The 13,487-nt window shown below is 37.8% G+C and overlaps 1 protein-coding gene across 2 annotated transcripts in view; it reads left to right on the top strand.

Annotated features, from left to right (window-relative positions):
• The window catches only part of PDGFD (platelet derived growth factor D), a 235,694-nt gene extending 226,737 nt beyond the window's left edge, over window positions 1-8,957 (top strand). The window contains exon 7 of one of the 2 annotated variants that reach the window (XM_007452566.1): window positions 7,894-8,957. In XM_007452566.1, coding sequence (XP_007452628.1) covers window positions 7,894-8,019 — 126 coding nt within the window. In that variant the 3' untranslated portion in view covers window positions 8,020-8,957. The remainder of the gene's footprint in view (window positions 1-7,893) is intronic. The other variant, XM_007452567.1, reaches the window with a different exon arrangement.
• Window positions 8,958-13,487: the final 4,530 nt, after the last annotated feature.

Raw genomic sequence — 13,487 nt, 5'->3', positions numbered from 1 at the left:
ATATATATATATAAAGTATGAAGCAAACACTATTGTTAGGAATTATTGTTTGAGTTGCTTTTCATCAGTATCCACCAAAACAAAGGAATAGATGGTGCTCCCTAAATAAAAATCTCGCGCTTTATACAACCATTTTGTTATCCTGAAAACAATAAAACAATAAGTTAGGAGGTAATTTCTGAGCTAAATGAAAAGGGATACGTCATAAGCAGTATTTTCAACTTGGGAAATGCAGGAGGTCGGAGACCATAATAACCCTGCTTACCTCAGACAGACAGGGACACACGATTTTAGACCTGCCTAGAGCTGGTTTTCTTAGTCACAAGAATTTCTTACTCCACCCCACAGTTTTCAAAGTAAAAAAAATATCTGTTCTCATATCCAGAGAATGCTGTTGACTGTGTTCATTGTGTTTTATTTTTGTATGACCTGATGAACTCTAGATTGGGCTTTGTCCTTTGTGTCTAAGAACGTGAATTTTGTATTGTTGAGTCATACCCTGAGGACAAATGCCGAATTCAGTAATTTGGTTCAAGTTAAAATAAGCCAGGAAGTGACAAGATCTCTACGTAGTCTTAACTGTGAGGAAAAACATGTGAGTTCAGGCCTTTGATGGTTTATTTCCATCTTGACTCTCCACTCAGATAGAAGTTGCAGTTTGATTTTTTAAATTGCTTATTGTAGAAACACAGAGTTAAACATACACCCAAAAGGACCCTCACCTCCCAGACAGTTAACTCTGAAGGAGCCTGAAGGGTCCTTTTCTTAGGTCTATTCTCATCTCTGTACACAGTAGCTGTTACCTGTAAATTTCTGTTCACAATTAATATCTAGAAGAGGAAGCCCTTGATCTCTTTGAGTGGGTCTAAAATGTTGGCATATTTTTGAAACTGCTGTCTAAATCACGTCTTTGAAACATGTCATGATATTTTTACTTCTCGGAGTCTGCTGAGCTCTGTACAAAGTCACTCTGCTGAGTTCTGGACAAAGGGACAAAACAGCATACCTGTTTTGTCAGTAACTGCATACCTGGAACACACACAGCTGGCACACTTCCCCCAAACTCCTAAAATACCTTTGAAATGTGTCACAGTGACCACTCTGTCCAGTGTCCTGTGGAAAAGAGCAGGAGGCTTGTTCCATTTGCAGAAGTGGGGGTTGCTTGAGCTCAGTCTCATTAGGGAAGAATCTTTATCCTCTATTCTATTAGTTCTATGTCTGTATTCTTAACTCAGAGAAATGAGAAACTGGTTTCCCCAGCTCCTGGTTGTAACTGATGAGATGTGAAATGAGTTTTCATGAGAGATGAGCACCCTTAAGGGGGTGACTAGAACTTGTCACATAAGCAGGCCTGTATGACTCCACAGATATTTCAAAGCTCAGCATTTAAGGAATAAAATCCAAGAAATTAAAAATGTATAATTATAGGGCTTCCCTGGTGGCGCAGTGCTTGAGAGTCCGCCTGCCGATGCAGGAGACGCGGGTTCGTGCCCCGTTTCGGGAAGATCCCACATGCCGCGGAGCGGCTGGGCCCGTGAGCCATGGCCGCTGAGCCTGCGCGTCCGGAGCCTGTGCTCCGCAAATGGGAGAGGCCACGACAGTGAGAGGCCCGCATAACGCAAGAAAAAAAAAAAAAAATGTATAATTATAAAATTACCGATAATTAGAAATTATAAATAGAAGGAAGTTAATATCATTGCTCTTTTCCCAGGTCATGCGACTTCTCCTGTAGGGCTCTGAGCATTTTTCACTGTGCAATAAAATATTACCATCTTATTATTTCCTGTTCTCAAAATTTTGTAGGCATCCTGTTAAAGTATTTTTCCTTTTTCCTATTAACCTTTCTATGCTTCTTGGAATATGTGGGATATAAAAAAATACTTTTGGTAGTGATTCTTAAAAAGGGAAAGTTCCAGAAAACATATTGTGTAGACAATTAGAGGATGCTATTATTTTAGTTATCTTTCCTTGATAATGTGAAATGAAGGGATATTTCCTAAAAATATGGTGACCTTTTAAATTAATATTTACTGGTTTATTTTTTTACCGTTTGGTCTCCTGGCTATGTCCATTCAGTAAACAGCCAAAAACTTAGGAGGCAACAGAGAGAGAAAGATAGAAGTTAATTTTCTCTGTCCTTCCTCTCATGATTTTGTCACAATGCTGATATACCTGCACTATCTGGTAGAACTTTCTGCAGTGATAGGAATGTTCCATATCTGTACTATCCAATCTGGTAGTCACTAGCAACATGTGGTTATGGGATATTTGAAATGTGTGTAATGCAAATGAGAAACTGAATTTTTAATTTTATTTAATTTTAACTAATTTAATGTAAATAGCTACACATGGCTAGGGGATACCATATTGAACAGCATAAGCCTAGACACATCTCTGTGTCTGGCATATTTACAACATCTAGAATCATTCCTGTTGCTTGAAAAAATGACTTCGGAGGATCCTTTTTTTTTAACTTTACTTTAAGTATACAAATTTTATATTAAAAATTTGCTGCCCATTACAGTTTGAGTTAAAAGATGTAAGCAGATATTTATATATATGAAACAAAAGATTAACTAGAGGTAATAAAATGTTGAGCTTTAGACTTGAGATGAAAGAATGGTACTTTTAATTTTTACATGTTTTAAGCATCTATCATTGAAACAAATTTAGGTAAAATTGCAAATTGAAACCAGTGAGACAGGAAAGCAATTTTTTTCAAAAGGTTTCTACTCTATGTCAAAGGCAATGAGTTTTGGGGTTATGATTATAACTAACCATAACAAAAGTCAAGAAAATCTCTTTTCTATTCTTTTTCTGGAAACAGCATTTCTAGAGCTTATATAGAGTCTCCCTGCTTCTTCCCCTTTCTCCCTCTTTGAGTGAGACCATGAGACAACTCTCTTGCAGGCCTTTCCTGTGTGTTCTTAGAAGAGACAAGACAATAGAGAAAAAAAATCACACAACTCAAGAGAGAAAATGTGGGCTCACATGGGAGACCACCTAGGGCCAGCTACTTAAAACTCCCCAGGGCCTTGAGTTTGCTCACTTACTCCCCACGATAACCTACAATTTTGAGTTCCCAGACAGATCTGAAATTATATGATATCCATTCACCTACTCCCTAGATCTTATTTTACTGAAATTGTGTTAGGAATGTAAACAAATTAGTGGTTGAAGTGCTAAGTAAATGCAAAAGAACAAAGATATATGATCTGGAACAGTTACTGTTTATAGAATGCTTATAAAAAAGTTTATTCGCTCTTCGGTAGTAATACTTGTGCTACTTATCTCTTGGGGATCCTGGTAGAATGAAAGCATCTGAAGACTGTAAAGCACTAGACAGATGTGGGTGGAATTTTCTGAGAATGTGGTTGGGCCTTCTCAGTTCTGACTCCCTTATGGCCCAAATGACTCACTGGTGAAGTGATTCTCCAAGTACTACAAAGTACATACATCCTTTCCCTTGGAGCTCTGGCTTCACATTAGGCCTTCCTGCCAAAGTTTAGCAAACCTGCCTTGGGGCATGGTACTCCCCAGGTAGACAAAGACCTATCTGTGACATGAATGATAATCAATGCTAATGCAGTGCTTTGAAACTTGGTGGCCAGCTAGGCTTCCATTATGTTTTCTGCAATTGGTGGGCTGAACGTGTAGTCATTAACCCTCTAAAGTGCTGTCAAAATCATTTACCTGTTTAGTTCTCTGAAGGTAGAACTGTGGCTAAAGACACCCCAAAGTGCTCACAAAAAATTTCAATTATAAGTAAATGTTCACTTACTTTTAGAGGTCAAGATTGCATTTTGAAAATTCATGAGCATTGTATAGACCCATAGTATAACCCCCGCTTTGGTCACCTTCATACTTTGCTTGTCAGCAAAACAGTGCTGAACTCTGTTATTTGTGTCTTTCTTATTGAGGACTATGTCTCAGCTTCCCTTGAAACTATCACCTGCAAGATGAGCAATGACCCAGGTAGAAAATAATATGTTATCCCTTCTCAAAATATTTTTGCTTGTAGTCACTTTGGGTTTCAGAAAAGTTGACTACCAGTCCTTAAAAATCTTAACATTTTTCATAAAGTCTGTAAGCATGAAAGAAATCAAAATGGAAGCAAAAAATATAAAGGTTTTCTTTTCTTAAGATAAGAAACTATGTGTACTGAATGCTACCTGCTTTAGGAGTTGGGTAGAACCTTAAATAAACTCTTAATCATTCAGGTTTATACAATGCATGTGTCCTGAAATATGTACTTGTGTTCCTATGTCAGCCATTAATTTGAGAACTGTCAAGGCCTTAACAACCTTTTTTATATTCCCAGTAAACAAGAACTCAACTTGGCAGATAGCTTTTCTGCCTAGTATTGTTTTATTAGTGTAATAGCTTTTCGGCAATGATTCATTCAGTGGTTTATCGGCAGCAAGGCGAGTAACCGTAGTTAAATATCTTTTGTGTTATGGTAATTTGCAAACTGAGAATCTTTGATTTTGTGTAGTGGTATGAAAGCTGCTGGCTCAGTCATTCTGCATTTAGTAAAAGTCAACTTTCCTTGGCTTCATGTGGTTTTCCAGATGGTGGAGAAGGGCCAAGATTGCCATTTTCACCCATAGGTGATAAGAAAGGGCTGGCTGCTCTTCCGTGGATTTTTATTTCAGTGTGTGTGCTTGCAGCTGCGAATCAAAGCTCAGAAAATAGGAAAGCATTTTGTGATGGTACCTATTAGTGTGTCCTTTGGCAGCTGTAATTAATTCAATGGTTCCTTTCCTTTAAAGGTGACCAGATAACCCATAGACAGTTTGCTTTCTCAGATAAAGGCTTTTCATTTTTCTTTCAACTTTTCATGCTCTCTCAAATCAGCTTTGCTTTCTTCCTCCTTTCAATGCTGTATACCTGAACCTAAGACTATTACATGGTCTGAAAGCTTTGAACATCAGTGCTGTGATCAGCCAGTAAAGCAGTCCAATTTCCACTTTGTTCAAACAACGCTTTCCTGTCTTGTCTGGAAAAGTGTCTGCCAATTCATTTTTCTCCTCTTATCAGCAAAACACATATATACTGTGCTCACAAGGCTTAATATAAAACACAGGGAAAATCCCTGAACAATCAGGAGACCAGTTAGAAAAACTGGCCAGGCTCTGCTCTCATCCCAAAGCACACACTTTCATTTGTCGTCAAAAGAGGAAGCAAATCAACAGAGCACTGATTTTATAGATATCAGTCATGGCAACATATTAGGCTTTGATAATGGTCTTTTTTAAACAGAGAATATTTATCATATGCTCAGCTTCTTAGGAATCATTTTCTTACCCTGAATATTCCAACTCCCAAATCTGGTTTATAGGCTGGACAACAGTGACTAATACTAGAGAAATTCTTGGCAAAGTTGTAGGAACCCAACCCTTAACCCCTTCCAAGGCATTTTGACCAAATATGGCACAGTAGGGCTTTCATATCTGTCATGGGCAGGGTATTTAATACCCCAAAATGCAATATACTCTTCATCCATTGCTTTGGTTACTTTTTTTTTAGAGACGCAACAGCTTTTATTTTCTTTAGAGATCCAGCAAGAGAGAACATGGGAGCAGGGAAAGGCAAATGTCATTGTCATTCTGCTCTCGATACTTGAAATTTTATTTCACATTTGTGAAAGGCTTAAAAGTGATGCAAAGCATAGGCCACTTCATTTTGGCCTCTGCTTAATTTCTTGGCTTGTTTTGTTTTGCCCCATCTGTTTGTTGGATGTTAGGGTAGAGGAGATACAGGGAGGAGACACTGTGAACATACGTGCCCATACTTCTGCACTGGCAGCATCACCCACCACGTTCACCCAGGTACATTCTTTAGCAGCTACTTTGTTCCCAACATGCTGCTGACCTGCACAAACAAAATTTCAATTTCCAGGTAAGGGCACTAGTTAGGCCATATGGAGTCAAATACTGGTTACACCAGTCACTGGCTCTCTCTTTCCTTATCTGGGAATAAAATTAGAAAAGTACCTATCTCATAGTATTGCGTGACATCCAAAACATTTAATAATTGCAAAGTCACAACAGTGTGTGGCATCTATTAAAAACTCAATAATGTTAGTGATTGTTTTTGCTATCCTTGTCCTCAAGGCACTTGTAATACAATTAATAGAGAGAAAGCATCATACGTCATGTGAACTTATGTGATACATAGTGTAAGTGCAGTAGAATTGCAGGTAAAAAAGATAATTAGCTATCAAAACTGGCATCTGGACTAGCTTTACTACAATCAAGTAGTTTTGAGTCTTTATGCCTCCCTCATGAACTCTCCTGGGGCATTCCTTCCCACCCAACCCACCCCAGTTTTGTATTCACAATATTCTTTTGAAGCTCTTCTACAAATGGGACTCGGTATTTCACTCTGTGTTAGCAGAGTCCAGGCTCCTTAGCTTTATTGAACATTGAACAAATGACCTGCCCCACAGAACTCTTATGGAACAACAGGGCTAAATGCTAAAGTAAAGGGGACACATGAGGACTGAGGACTCTAGGCCTAGTGTCCTAATAGATGGTTTTGGTTTGTTTATGACTTGAAACAGGTAATGTGAGGATGAGAAAATTGCTGGGAAGACAATTCATAGTAAAAATTTGTGGGGATGCCATGAAAAGTTATACAGCCTTGAAAGCATCTAATCTTCATCTGGGACCAACGTATACCAAGCATCAGGTCCCCGTTTCAGTTTACATGTGTGCCTGACACAGCTTTGAGACACAAAAGGAAATCGTAACCACATTGGAGAGGTGTTGGGTCCTTGGGTTCGAGTGTGCTAGAAGCCTAGAGGACAAAAGCCCTGCTCCCAGCTCCAGGTTGCCAGAAGACTCTGGTGCCTGGCCTCCTTTGGAATCTCAGTTCTCCTGCCTATAAATTGTGAATAAAGATACCTTCTCTACTGTGTGACAAGGTTTGTCTGAGAGCAAACGAAATAGTGCATCTGTGCAAATTCTTTGAAAACTGTAAAATGCTACATAATACGTGTAGCATGTGGTGTCATGCAGAGTTTAGAGTCTAAAAGGGAAAGTAGAACAAAATCAAAAATAAAGGCTAACAGGAGCTTCAGAATATAAAACAAGAAGCAATTAAACTGACTGTGGAGTGTATAGAAAACCAGTATTTGTGCATATGATGGCAAATATTGACTTCAGTGAAGGCCACACTAGGGAAGAAGAGTTAGCTCCTATTTAAACTTAATAATTCAAAATATTACATTTAAACCTATTAATGTAAAAAATTAAGGATATACTTTATTAATTCAAGAAATGTCATACTGTTATACAGGTATTAATGTACAAAGATCTTAGTGGAGCATGATCTGTTTCGAATTGTAATAGGTATTATATCTTAACAAATATGTAAGAACATACACACATTTTCAGTTATTTATGGCCACTAATGACCTTCGTCAGGGCAAAATGTTTTACATCAACCAAACATTTAGCCATACCAGCATATTATGTTCATGACTTTATTCGTTGTCCTGTCTAAAGAGATAATAATATGCTCAGTATTATATTTATCCATAACACATGCTTTGGTCAGAAGAATCCTTATGATAATATTTGGGACAGCACTTGGCACAAAGCAGGCCCTTAGAAAGCTCTCAGTAAATACCTGCTCAGATACCTGAAGTCATCATGGTACTGCAGGTAGGTAATGCAGGAGGCATTACTCTATGATCAGTGAACTCCATTACTTTAAGGAGTTGATGATTGTCTGTAAAAATATTTACATGTGTGCAATCTAAGAGCGAGCACATAGCTTTCATTGGATCCTCAAAGGCTTAAGAACCAGTTGTCATAAAGAGAATAAGTGGTATGTAGTTGAGTCATACTCCAGGTGCTTTCTAACAGGAAATGCTTTTTGTCCTAGGTGTTAAAGTTTGAGCCTGGCCATTTCAAGAGGAGGGGCAGAGCGAAGCACATGGCTCTCATTGACATCCAGTTAGATCACCATGAGCGGTGCGACTGTATCTGCAGCTCAAGACCACCTCGATAAAAGAATGTGCACATACTTACATTAAGCATGAAAGAACCTTTATTTTAAGGAGGGTGGTGTGGTAAGGGACCCCTTTCCCACCAGCAACCGAACTTACTATTAGCTTGCAAAGCAATGAATACAAGTGGCTGCTGAGTTTCAACCTAGCTTTGTTAGTGCCATGAGTAGAAAGGTGTATCATCAATCTCTATATCCAAGAATATAGGATTGCATTTAATAATAGTGTCTGAGGATATATATGTATATATATCCATGTCTCTGTGTAAATAGATCATATGGTTTATTCAGTATATATAACCAGGTACACCAGAGCTTACATATGGTTTAATTACCTAGACCCTTAAAATATGACAAAATAAGGGACATAGTAAATACATGGAACATGTCTTTGAAGATTTGGAAGATGAATTTGTTTAAGTTTTGAATCACAAAACAATTTTGGATCTTGCTCTTTTAAAGAAAGCACCATGTATATTAAAAACCAATAAATGAGATTTTCTTATGCATATATCTTAATTATAAAAAAAGAAAAAATATGGTTTCTGGGAAAAGCACATTCCTAACCATTTTTCTCATGAGATGTACTACATACTTGGCTATATAGACAATAATTACCTGTCTCCAAAAGCATGTCATAATAATATAAGTGCTTTAGAAATAAAGCCATTAGGCTTCTTTTTATGTGTCTTGCTGACACATGTAAATTCATTAACACCTGTCTCCAAAAAATTCTCACAAGGTTTATTATTATAATCCTATGAGAGACAATTTATAAGCTATAGCAGCATTGTTTCTTTTCAAAAACCTCTCCACAGAAGTAACTCCTTTGGAGAATGGCATGAGGACTCTGCATGAGCCTCTCAAAATAATGTTCATTGAAAAATGTGGGCAGTTGAAAGTCAAAAAAGTGAGCATTGAAATATTAACATAACTGGGAATCAGATGGAATATTTGAATGGGATCCATATTTAATAATGGATACATACTCTCCAAATTATGCCAGTTAATTTTACGTATCTTGCTTTTGTGTTTCTGTCTCTTCAATATACAGACATGGATTTACAATGACATTTTATATTTGGCAAGCCATTGTGGACTATTTATAGCCTAGAAGCTTTTGTGTATTAAAACAACCCAGTTTTATTGATGTAGATTCCTAATCATGTACTCACTCACCATTCAATTCAGATGAATTCCTGTTTCTGAACTAAGTGAAATTAGATCTGGGGTCTCTGGTTCTTTACAAATCTATGGAGCTTGTTCTAAGAAGCCACACTGGAAATTGTGGGTGCACAAGTTCGGCCCTGATCTACAATAGAAAGCAATCTTTGCACTGGGGGTTATTATTGGTACTTAGAGTAATTTTTCCTCCCTGGCTCCTTAATGTCTGTTAAGACCTCAGAGACTGACTCCAGGCATAAGAAGTGATTCATCATTCTCCAAAGCAAGTCTCTTAAGAGAGTGACACTGAAATCAGGATAGCTCAGGGGCTGCTCAGAGAGAATGACAATTTTCTTCTCACCTTGAAAGAAAATAGGAGAGCCAGTTTCTTCCCTGAGTCCAGGGCCCTACTGACTACAGCCAAGTTGAGTGAGGGCTATGTGACTGGGGCTCATTAAGTCCCAGTGTCAGAGGAGTGGCCTAAATATACTTGGATTTCTGAGCGTGGTGCTTTCAGGACCAAGTTCTCAACCATGCTTAGGAGCTCATTTCTGCTCAGCTCTTTGAAAGGCCAATGCTTATTGAAGATGTTCCTTCAAAAATTCCCTGAAAGTGTCCAGTGTATTTACCTCGGGGGATGACTGGTAAAAATAAATACTCTATTGCTGAGTTGCCCGAAATCCCAGATCACAATCAGAAATAGCTGAGGCAGACCCTCTAGTAATCAGGAACCACTCTTCCCCTTCATGCCTCTTACAAGTTTCCTATGAAAACATAGCCTTCCTGTACCAAAACCCAAATTTGTGTTATATCACTCTAGCTTGTTCAGCTGTAAGTATGAAGAATTAGAGTGTTCTACCTAATTTTCAATAAACCTTCCAGGTTGCAATAACCAAGATGGTTTTCAGTTAAAGCCCCATCTGTACTTTTTATTTATTAGCTGAAATGTAAGCAGGCATATTCACTCACCTCTTTTTTTCTTTCCTGAGTGTTTTATTAAAACTTCTCCCTTGGTTATCTGTTATCTATTGCACTTCTAACATATAGCCAATAAATCTGTTTCACTGCCATCAAAGGGATAAAATCTCACCGTACAAATTACATCCAAAATAAATCCTAATAAATCCTCATTTCTGCATGGCTCACACACCTGGAATAATGCCTTCTGTTCAATATGTTCTTATAGGGCAGAGCACTTTTGTAAGTAGAATTTTTCATGCTTTTTGTCATATCAGTAACATGCAGCTTTTTCGTCTTGTAGCATTTTCTATAACAAATGTAATATGCCTCCTGTCTTCATGAAAAATAAATATTGCTTACGAACAAAACTACTCCATTATTTAGTACTCAACTGCAGTTTTAAAAGGTGCACAATGTTACAAACTTACTTCCCCAAACACATTCAGCTGCTTGGAGTGACAATACTGGGTGATTTCTGCAAGCCTGGTTTTTCTAAAATACAGTATTTTAGAACGTTGTTCCCTGAAAACAGGCTTTTACTTTGTCCCTTCCTGAAGCCACCGGAAACCAGAAATTAAGTGGGACTTGGGTTTTGTTGTTTTCTTGCTGCTGTTGTTTCTTCTTTGTTTGACTTTTTGTTCCCTGCAGGCCTTTTAATGAAAGATATTCTCCTCTGACATTCCTTACTTTGGAGAGTACACAGCCTCTCTCTCCTTGCGGACCTGGAATCAATAACATTGTGTCCACCCTCACACCTTTTCCCCTCTACATGGACACCCCAGCTGGTGGGCAAGTGTTATCAGCTCAGTTGTTTATAATCAATACTTTATTTCATTATTTGGAAACAAACCCCCCCAAATAATGCCTGAACCTAAAGCGTACATTAAAGTGACCAAAAATATTTTAAAATAATAGATTTAAAGAACATATGTAGTTTTCCTTCATAACATGAGTGCTTTCAGCTGGACAGTAAATTACGAACCGTCTCAAATCATGTGAAGGCAGATGATCAATCTGGTAGCATTTGTAAGGATTCCTGGGAAGTGATCTGTGGGAGTTGGGGACTTTTCCTCCCAGCAGGTTGGGGGCTGCAAGTATCATAGTGCATCAGAGAGAAAGCTAGAAGGCCTTGGGTATAGTGACAAGTCTGCCACTTTCTGGACCAGTTTAGGGGCTACACTCCTATAGAGTTTGGTGTGTGACGTGTTGGTGGGGGGCAGGGGCGGCGAGAGTGGGGGCACAAAAACTGAAGAGAGCTCTTCTCTCTGCAAGAAATTTTTCTTTTGCTCCTAGCTCAGTCTTCATCATCATCCCACTGGAGACAGGATGACAGCAGCACAGGGTTGGATGAAACTCTGCCACTTTATTTAGTTTAGTGGTTTTGAGTTGTTTGGGGAAAGGAAGTAGAGACATGTATTCTGTGGCAAGAATCAATTTTACTATCGGAAATACCAGCTAATGTGTGAGTCAAAGTATGGGGAAAAACGGGGAAGGATGTAGAGTAGTTCATTTAGCTAACCTGGATTTTCATGTACAAAAATCATGCTAGCCATATATATATAAACAGTATTTTAATACAAATACATTAAGAATTTCATTTTATTTCCTGAAAGGTGCATGTGTCCAGTTTTATATTAGTAACTCAACAGATGTCCAAAGTTTTCATATTCTCCTAGGGTCCTCTGATAGAACATTAAAATAAATTCATAGATTAGTATTCATGCCTGAAATTCTAGGCAATACAATTTTATTTATTGACAGCTCTGATCAAATATGCTAGAAGAGAGCATATTTATAATTCACTGGTTTTATTGACATTCACTTAAATTCTGTTGTTTTTTAATGATCAACTTACTTAAAGACTACACAGGCCTTTAGAACTTAACATAATACACTGGGATATCTCCCGAATATCATAGTTTATCAACAATGGATAAGCAACTAATCACTTAATTTAAGACTTTGTGCTTGATGTTCACGTTATAGTTCAGAATTTACAAGTTAATTTTTATCTTTTTTAAGTAAATTTTAATTCTATAGAGATCTCTAAAAATTCTTTAGCAGATCCCATTAGAACAGAGGGGAGCTGAGTCCATAATAAAGGCTAATAAATTCAGTGCAGCAAGTTATGGGCCAAGAAATCTTCATTTTCTAATAAAGCCATTTGATTTTCTAATTATTTTAAACTGTTGAATACTGGTTTCCAGGCTTAGTGTCCAGAAACCAAATGTTAAAATCACTCTTGGGTTCAATTTATATTTTAAATAATGACTATAATACAAATTCTCTTTTAAGAATTCAGGTCTCTGTGTCATATTCTCTAATCTCTATCTTTGATTGAGGCAATATTACAAATTCATTCTCTTCAAGTATCTTCTAGCCTTTCCTTTTCTCCTTGTGACTTCCGCATTCCTCCTCTTTCTCACCAGTCTCTACCCACCAGACTTCAAGTCAGAGAAAATCAGGAGCGATGTGTACTTTGGGAAGGCACAGGAGATGGGGTCATTTAAGGAGATCAGGAGATCAAATGCATGGTTTACCAATTGAGCAATTAGTAGGTTAAAACTGCCAAATGTTAAGAAATCACTGCATTTTGAGAGTTGAACACGTCAAGTAAATATTTCCCAATATTGTCCATTTTTTGTGTAAACTTCAGAATATGGTGGTGAATGTTATTGACTTCTATCAAAAGGAGTTTAGCCATAGGCAATATGAGGAAAACTGGCTAAATGTTTCATATATTCATTCAACAACACAATGTTTTAAAATGCATGTATGCGTTGAATTTTAAAATGCAAGATCCACAACAGGGGATAAAACTAGAGAAAGATGTTCTAGGTGAGATAAACAACAGCAACAAAAACCCTAAAGATCCCCCAGCAAAAATGCATAAGGTAAATGTGGGCAGTTCAAAGACCAGAGAGTAGAGTGGCAGAAAGGAAAGTAAGCTATATAGAGGAACAATTGGTGGTATGTTTGAAAAGGTAGACAAGTACCTGATTATGCAAAGTCTTCTGTGGCTGGTTAGCAAAGAGCTTTGTCTTTTACACGTGGTAGAGGAAGCCATGGGGGCTTCTAAGCATAGTGGGGGGCTGCAAGTGTCATAATGCATCAGAGACAAAGTTAGAAGGCCTTGGGTATAGTAACAAGTCTGCCACTTTCTGGACCTCTGTTTCCTCATTTACAAATTAGAAGGATAAGATGTTCTACAGGTCCTTCCAACAGAACAATTCTGCAATTCTGTATTTTGGAAAGTGGCAGTCTGCAGGAAGGACAGAGGTAGGGATACAAATTATGAAACTCTTAAAGTTGTAATGAAACCAAGTCCCCCTAAAACCAAGTTCTTC

This window comes from Lipotes vexillifer, unplaced genomic scaffold (assembly GCF_000442215.2).
Source record: "Lipotes vexillifer unplaced genomic scaffold, Lipotes_vexillifer_v1.1 scaffold1269, whole genome shotgun sequence".
In the NCBI taxonomy this organism is placed as follows: domain Eukaryota; kingdom Metazoa; phylum Chordata; class Mammalia; order Artiodactyla; family Lipotidae; genus Lipotes; species Lipotes vexillifer.
Note: the sequence above shows the minus strand (reverse complement) of the source record. Positions and strands in the feature narration are given on the sequence as shown.